At 34.0% G+C, this 8,852-nt stretch overlaps 1 protein-coding gene across 1 annotated transcript in view; it reads left to right on the top strand.

Moving 5' to 3' along the window:
- Positions 1 to 5,993: 5,993 nt before the first annotated feature.
- The window catches only part of LOC132755227 (queuine tRNA-ribosyltransferase accessory subunit 2-like), a gene marked incomplete at its 3' end in the record, with an annotated part of 37,035 nt that continues 34,176 nt past the window's right edge, over positions 5,994 to 8,852 (top strand). The window contains 1 exon segment of the mRNA XM_060746050.1: positions 5,994 to 6,045. Coding sequence (XP_060602033.1) covers positions 6,009 to 6,045 — 37 coding nt within the window.

Raw genomic sequence — 8,852 nt, 5'->3', positions numbered from 1 at the left:
AAAAAAGAAATAGAAAAATTTAGAGAGAGAAAGATGGTTCAGTTCTAAGGCCTATGAAATAGGTAACACTTTACCTTCAGCTCGGCGACCAAAGCACTGAACGCTGGGCATAGGCTGGGAGCCTATTTATGCCAGGGATTTCCCGCCAAAAATTGAGGGACGTTACCAAAATAAACATAAAATCAAGTACTGTCATTAGACTGCATATATAAAACTATAGTGAAACTAATTGTACACATAGTTCATGTTATTATTTAACAACCCTCTGGAAGGAAAAACAAGAAGCATGAAAATCTCATGCTGCAAGTACAAGTACGCTATACTATAACTTAAAGGTGTATAACCATACACTGATAATGTAAGGAAACTGCCTAAAAAGAATGATTTCAGGTCCTTATAAACATGTAGTTTAAGGATAAATACTCTATAAAATTGGAATATATGAAAAGCCAGGGTTATAACTGCGTTACTGAAACGTATTAAAGAAGTTAACTTATACATACATGTATAAACATCTAATGTACTTCATATAAAATCAAGGTGTATGCCTTTAATAAACCCTCACTAGGTGTACTGAAGAAGTAGTTTAAAATAGGCCATACCAACATAATTATATGGTTATATAGATAGTATGAAATGAACAATATACTATAGAAAATATCGCTCCTGCTACAATTTAATAGCAAAGTAGCTTTCATAGTTGTTGGTGAAATAAGACAACATTAAGCCATTTTAAATGACATAAGACTCTCTCAGACCTTTTGTTTTCATAAACAATCTAAGTAGACTCCTACATGTAGTTCTACTTTCACTTTAACAGTGTTTACAAAATAAAATAAGTGGATCAGTATTTCAAAACAATACCATAAGTGCAAAATTAAATAGCCTTATATCTTTACTGTATTGTCAATCATACCTTTTTACGTAGTCTTGCATATTTCTGTCGAAGAATTTCTTCCTCTTCAGTCAGATTTGGAGGTAAATTTATGTTGACCATTTTTAAAATTTTAATAATTGCATATAAACAACACAGGGGAGACAATCATGAAAACTAATTTAGGGATAAGTCCATGTTTCAAATTTGATTTTTTTTTCTTGATGATGAAACATATTGAATATTCTTATGTAATCAATTAATAAATATAATTCTTATTCCAAAATGAAAATTTGAAATAGTTTGACATTCATTTATGTCTTTTTCTTCTGATAACTGATAGTTGAACATTGCATGAAACTGTAATGATAATGTGACATTTAACATTATATTTAGCCTATTATTCCTATAAGGTATTTACAGAGTTGCTTCCCTTAGAATTCTAAACACCATTACAAAGAAAACAATTGTTTTTTAAAAAACGTTTAGCAAGCATGGTTTGTAATTAAGATATGTACTAATTTGAGTTATTTAAGTAAGGAAATGTTTTATTAGAAACCATTCAACAGTATTACAAACATTAATAATATTTAAATAGAAATTATAAGAGTAAACACAGGGTGAGAAAAATGTGCAGCCTGACCGGGAGTGGTAAGAATTCAATACCTTGGAATAATCCCATAATCATCCAGAGATCTGCCAAGAATTTGAAAGTACTGGGTCCTGGGCCCACTTGGTCTGAAAATGATGGGCCATTTTTACCAAAGTATGGGCCTTGGGCAAATAAGTAAACATTGACCTAAATAACTGTTAAAAAGTTAAAAGTAGATACATGTAATTGAATTTCCCTGGTAATAAAACTTAAATCATATTTTATGACAAGTGCCCCAGGTTCACTTATGATTCAGAACTTAACCAATATAATTAAAATTAATATGCCTACATGGTAACACGGAGTATGTAGATCTGTGATGGTAACTTTCTAACTAATATTAATTGTAGGCAAAATATTTTTTAGATGGCTGCTCAAAAATTTGATATGCAAATTTATTCACATAATTGCTGGTTCTTACTTCTAATACTGAGCATTATCCATTGAATTGTTCCTACTTTGCACTAAATGTCCCTTACCACTGTATATTGACAAATTTTATTACACCTTGTATGCCTCTGTGTAGACAGCATACATCAAAGACACTTGCCGACAGACCTTTTGATCATGAAAAAAGTCATGCACAATGTTTCCCTGATTGGTTAATCACCCTGTCAAATATTCTGATGACGAAATAGACATCTTTTTTTTTACAAAGCTTGCGTCAACTTGAGTGACCTTAGGGGTGCTAATGTTGTACACCTGTCAGATTATGCTGTAACTTACAGCATTTCTAAAAATAGCAACACTTTTTTTCAGTTACCTATAATCATTTTAAATATTAAGTAGTTGTATAATTTGTTTGTTTGTTATATTGGATTAAATTTACGTAGTAGAAATGAGTATCTGTGTGGGAAAGGAATTATGAGAAGAAATGCGGTAAGTAGATAACATGGACAAAAGCTATAGGGGAATGGATAAACTCAAGAATATGCGTAATTACAGGGGAATGCTGCAATTGGTACCAGTTTTGACTGGATGACTAAATGAACCAGCAGACAGTTTTGTTTTCTTATAAGTCTGCCACAAATGATGCGCCCATGGCCCTTTGCTGCCGATTTTCCTGCACCATTCTCATTTTTTTAGCGCCAATGGCGCAAAATCACGTCCTCGGCAGATCTCTGATCATCAGTTTATCACTGTTGATAGTTACTCAATATTCGACAGACTTTTTGGTAGTGTCAATGTACTGAAGCTAGCCTGGGTTCCAGTCTGTCGATTTTTTATGTGCTTCTGTTCGGCAAATTGATACTATCAAAACCAGAGATGTTGTGCGTTATCCATGACGATCGAGTACAAAATAGCGCGTAAGTTATAAATAAGCAAAAAATATCAACGCCTGAATCCCAGGCTATACTGAAGCTACTTTAAGATACTAAGTGCAGGAAAGATTTAGAGTAGAATCTTAAACTGTTAAACAGTTAAAGGAAGTGGGTAGCTGCCTAGCCAAAAGTTCTAGGGTAGCCACGACACACTGTATTGGCTAGCCGTACGGCACTTTTCAAAATTATATGGAAGTCGAAAAAGCATATGTTATGTTATGGATTTTAACCAAGAAAAAAGAGCGTTCAGTTTCAGTTGAATAACACCAATTGAAATACATGAAGTTTAATTTACGCAATTTTGATTAATTAATACTTTTTTGTTTCAATAAGTTTAATTTTCGAAACCTTATTAAATGGAAAAAAAAACACCGAAAATAATTGATCTCGGCTCTGATAATTGCGTCAATTACCGACAGTATAGAAGTTTGTCCATCATTAAGAAAAGTTTGCAATGTTCTGTGAAACGCTTCCTAAAATTCCCTGGATAGGCTTTAAAAAAGACTAATTAATTGATTGTGCTTTTATGTTCGACATTTATCTACTGTATTTAAAAGATATACAATTGATTTTGCTTTTCACCATTTTTTTTTCTTTTTTTTTTCAATATTGTTTTTATTATGCCCCCATTTCGAAGAAAAGGGGGTATATTGCTTTGCACTTGTCGGTCCGTCGGTCCGTAGACCAAATGGTTTCCGAGTGATAACTTAAGAACCCTTAGGCCTAGGAACTTCAAACTTGGTATGGTGATTGGTCATGACCAGTAGATGACCCCTATTGATTTTGGGGTCAAGGGGTCAAAGGTCAAGGTCACATTGACCTTGTAAGCAAAAACGGTTTCCGATCAATAACTAAAGAACCTTAAGGCCTAGGAACTTCAAACTTGGTATGGTGATTGGTCATAAACAGTAGATGACCCCTATAGATTTTGGGGTCAAAGGGTCAAAGGTCAAGGTCACATTGACCTTGTAAACAAAAACGGTTTCCGATCAATAACTAAAGAGCCTTAAGGCCTAGGAACTTCAAACTTGGTATGGTGATTGGTCATGATCAGTAGATGATCCCTATTGATTTTGGGGTCAAGGGGTCAAAGGTCAAGGTCACATTGACCTTGTAAGCAAAAACGTGTTCCCATCAATAACTAAAGAACTTTAAGGCCTAGGAACTTCAAACTTGGTATGGTGATTGGTCATGATCAGTAGATGACCCCTATTGATTTTGGGGTTAAGGGGTCAAAGGTCAAGGTCGTATTGACATTGTAAGCAATAACGGTTTCCGATCAATAACTAAAGAACTTTAAGGCCTAGGACCTTCAAACTTGGTATGGTGATTGGTCATGATCAGTAGATGACCCCTATTGATTTTGGGGTCAAGGGGTCAAAGGTCAAGGTCGTATTGACATTGTAATCAATAACGGTTTCCGATCAATAACTAAAGAACCCTACGGCCTAGGAACTTCAAACTTGGTATGGTGATTGGTCATGACCAGCAGATGACCCCTATTGATTTTGGGGTTAAGGAGTCAAAGGTCAAGGTCACATTGACTTTGTAGGTAAAAACGGTTTCTGATCAATAACGAAAGAACCCTTAGGCCTAAGGACTTCAAACTTAATATGGTGATTGATCATGATCAGTTGATGACCCCTATTGAATTTGGGGTCAAGGTCATTGACCTCTTGGGTAAAAACGGTTTCTGATCAATAACAAAAGAACCCTTAGGCCTAGGAACTTCAAACTTGGTATGGTGATTGGTCATGACCAGCAGATGACCCCTATTGATTTTGGGGTTAAGGGGTCAAAGGTCAAGGTCACATTGACATTGTAGGTAAAAATGATTTCCGATCAATAACTAAAGAACCCTACGGCCTAGGAACTTCAAACTTGGTATGGTGATTGGTCATGACCAGCAGATGACCCCTATTGATTTTGGGGTTAAGGAGTCAAAGGTCAAGGTCACATTGACTTTGTAGGTAAAAACGGTTTCTGATCAATAACGAAAGAACCCTTAGGCCTAAGGACTTCAAACTTAATATGGTGATTGATCATGATCAGTTGATGACCCCTATTGAATTTGGGGTCAAGGGGTCAAAGGTCAAGGTCACATTGATGTCTTAGGTAAAAACGGTTTCCGATCAATAACTAAAGAACCCTTAGGTCTAGGAACTTCAAATTTGGTATGGTGATTGGTCATGACCAGTAGATGACCCCTATTGATATTGGGGTTAAGGGGTCAAAGGGCAAGGTCACATTGACCTTGTAGGTAAAAATGCTTTCAAATCAATAACTTAAGAACTTTGGCCTAGGAACTTCAAACATGGTATGGTGATTGGTCATGACCAGCAGATGACCTATTGATTTTGGGGTCAAGGGGTCAAAGGTCAAGGTCACATTGAGGTTGTATGTTAAAACAGTTTCCGATCAATTAACTAAAAACGCTTAGGCATAGGAACTTCAAACTTTGTATGATGATTGGTCATGACCAGCAGATGACCCCTATTGAGTTTTGGGTCAAGGGGTCAAAGGTTAAGGTCATGACCAGTAGATACTTGATAACCCTTATTAATTGTTTGATCACTGGGTCAGAAGTCATGCATAATAACCTTATCACATGACTAATTGGCTGCTGATAGGGGGCATACATGTTTTACAAACATATCTTGTTTATTTTATGATTCCACTCAGATCATGTCGTTATGAAAAAGGTTCTTTTGCCGTTATGATTATTTATCCGATCCATGGATGTGCTTAATTAACAAAAATGATTTAATAATTCATCTTTCATTCAAATAAAACAACAAATCATAAGCATGAAAATCAACGATGTTATAACTTATAACATGCAATTTTGACACTTTTATCAAGAAAGATTACAACGCTTGTTGGTATTCATTTTTTTTTTACAAAATGGCGGAGCATCTTTATTAAAGTGAACACACGAGGACAAATGCAGAGACATGGTTAAAATCATTGTTTAAAGACACAAAATAATTCATGGATTTTCGACTTCCATATAATTTTGAAAAGTGCCGTACGGCTAGACAATACAGTGCATCCTGGCTAGTCATCGTGACTCACGTACAACTAGAACTTTTGGCTAGTCGTACGGGCCCGTACGGCTAGCCACTTCCAATCTTAAAATTTACCAAAGAGTGGGGAAAATATGCAGGCCTTAAAACTTAAACACTCAGTTGAACCAGGTACATTTTGGAATTCTGTTCCACAGAGATCTCTACCATCCGACTAAGTTATCCAGTCTCTCCCCAATAAGTGAACAGTTCTATGAAACGACACACTTCTACAGTTTGACCCATTTTACAGAATTTTTTTTCTTACTGTCAAACCATTGGAAAAAGACAGCGCCTGTCCAAAATTATCTCGGTGTCTCTTTGACAATTCTAATTAGTTGGACTATGTGAAAGAGAAAATGAGCTACATATAACTATAGGGACCCTAATATACTGTTCCTTAGTCAGCTCTTCTAAAAACTTTAAGTTAGTCTTCTTGTTCTGTATTCTGTTCTCAAATTAGTTGAACCGTTGTTCTTAATACTGTGATTTCATTTATGCTAAATGAAAGACATAAATATTTACTTTTTTATAGCTTGACTTCAAAATTCAATGAATTCTGGGGACTAAGGCTTCCCACTATGGAATCATTGTAATGCTTGGTTAAGAGTAACTGCCCGTCCCTAGATTTGCCACTACTTGCCAGCTATTTCCACTGAAAAGGGTGGCATTAAGTGTAAAAAAGGTGGCATTAACTGGAAAATGACAAAATTCCACTCTTTTTCCACTGTAGTGGCAAAATTGCCACCAAATGCCACTATCCTTTGGTGGCATTTAGGTGGCATTGAGTGGAAATTTGAACATAGACTTTTTTTATGGTGGCAAAAGGGTGGAAATTGGTGAAAAATGAAACTTAGTTTATTTTGAAGGTGGAAAATGAGTGGCTTTTAGTGGAAAAGTGAAACTCTAACTATTTTCTGGGTGGCAAAATAGTGGAAAAAAACTTAGAAAATTTTGTGAATAACTTTTAGTCGAAAAGGGAAACTCTTAACTATTTTCTGGGTTGTATAAAAATTGGTGGAAAAAACTGAGAAATCTAATAATTGTGCATTGCAGGGTTTAAGATTTATTTAAGTCAAAGCTCCAAACTGAAATAAATCTGTTTATAGTTTGTACTCTACCAAAGCATCAAGTGAACTTTTTATCAAAAATATAATTTATTGAAGTTGAACAGTTAGAAAATTTTATCAGAAACTCATATTTCTTAAAAATACTAGAATGCCATGAATACAATTATGATACAAAGTCACTGCCTGACAGTAACGGTATGATAATTCCAGCTGTAAAGTAGCACCAGGAAAAGACACAGAAATTGGACGTAAAATCACTTTTCCAGGCGTTAAACACATATAATTATGATCAGGAAAAATTAGAAAAGTACGGGGTTACTTAACTTCCCATTTTTTATGGCAGTACTTTTCTTTAGGGATGTAAAATTTGACTTTCAAGTCAAAATGTTTATGTTCCATTCTATGCTTGTAAAATAAAATTACGGCTTTTAAAGTGTACTTTGTTCTTTAGTTATAATCTGTACATTAAATAGTTGAAATGTTCTTATATGCCCAGAAAATGCATATCTCTGCATAAAGTTTGTTGCTTCTCCTATGATATTTAATGTCAATCTTGAATAAAGTTTGACTTTTGTCTTTTCTTCTAATTGACATAATAAATTGTCTCTTCAATATTACTTTAAACTGATATCTGGTGAGTACTAACACTTTTCATGTAATGCTTACAATAATTAAAGTGAAAAATGCAAAGGGCAATAACTCCAAAAGTATGCAAAGAGTTATGGTTCTTAAACACAGCACATTACTCAAAAAGATCTATATCTGTGAAGTTTTTAATTAATATCTCCAGTACTTTTTAAGCTTAATGATCAAGACAAAAATTAAGCATAGAGAAGTAAAAAATGGCAATAAACCCCAAATCATGCAATAAAAAGTTATGGTTCCTTGGCATTGTAACTTCTCATAAATGAGATTTAGTTATATGTGGAGTTTAAAATTATTGTCTCTAACATCTTTTGTGCTATGCTTTCAGAGGCTTTAAATCTATTGTAAAAATAAATGTGTGAAAAGTAAATAAGTCATAATGTCTGATAAATTTCTTACAATCAGGATAAGTAACTACTAGCTAGTACTAAATACTGCATCCTCTAAGATTTTACAACACAGCATACATCTCAGATCTGATAAAACTACTGCCCTCTTATCTAGTAATCTATGAATGGGGGTTAATAGTTTACTAATGCTGACCAGAATGTTCCATTTGATTATTTTGGGAGAGGCAACATTATACATGTTTTTATGTAGAATTTGTCTTAAAATAGCATGCTAAATTATCTTTCAAAAGCTTATTTCTACTCAATCTATTTAGGTATTAGATATAGTTATACATTCAAATGAATGTAAAAAATAAAATGATGGGTGCTATGGTTTTTGGAAAACCCCTCACAATTTAAAATTATAATGGACTGTCCATGCAGTTACACCGTTGTAAAGTTTGAATTCAAAGGAATTGAGGTCAGTTAAAGCTTGCAAACACAAAGGAAATTATTGATATTGTAGCAATTCTGGAGATATTTTGTTTAAAATGTAAGGGTGCATATTTTTGATTTCTCAAAGAAAACATTTAAAGTCTTATTAGTGTGGTAAATAGAAATGAGAAGTTTTAACTGATTCGTGTGAATGTGTAGACAAGAAGATAAACAGCAGAATCATTCCCAGTCAAAGTTTCAGGTAAACAACTTTTACATACAATAATTATTGTTATTTATGCAGAAACTGTTTAGTTTTTTGACAGTGAAAATATGAAGTGGTATTGTATAAAATTGTGTTTTATATTTGTTTTGTTTGTAACTTGACTAAAAAGAAAACTGCATGTACAATGTACATATAAAGAATGTAGGAATATAAAGAATGTAGGAAGATCTTCAT

This window comes from Ruditapes philippinarum, unplaced genomic scaffold, assembly GCF_026571515.1.
Source record: "Ruditapes philippinarum isolate M1 unplaced genomic scaffold, ASM2657151v2 ctg7079_1_1_1_1, whole genome shotgun sequence".
Classification (NCBI taxonomy): Eukaryota; Metazoa; Mollusca; class Bivalvia; order Venerida; family Veneridae; genus Ruditapes; species Ruditapes philippinarum.
This window is presented reverse-complemented; position numbering and strand designations above follow the sequence as displayed.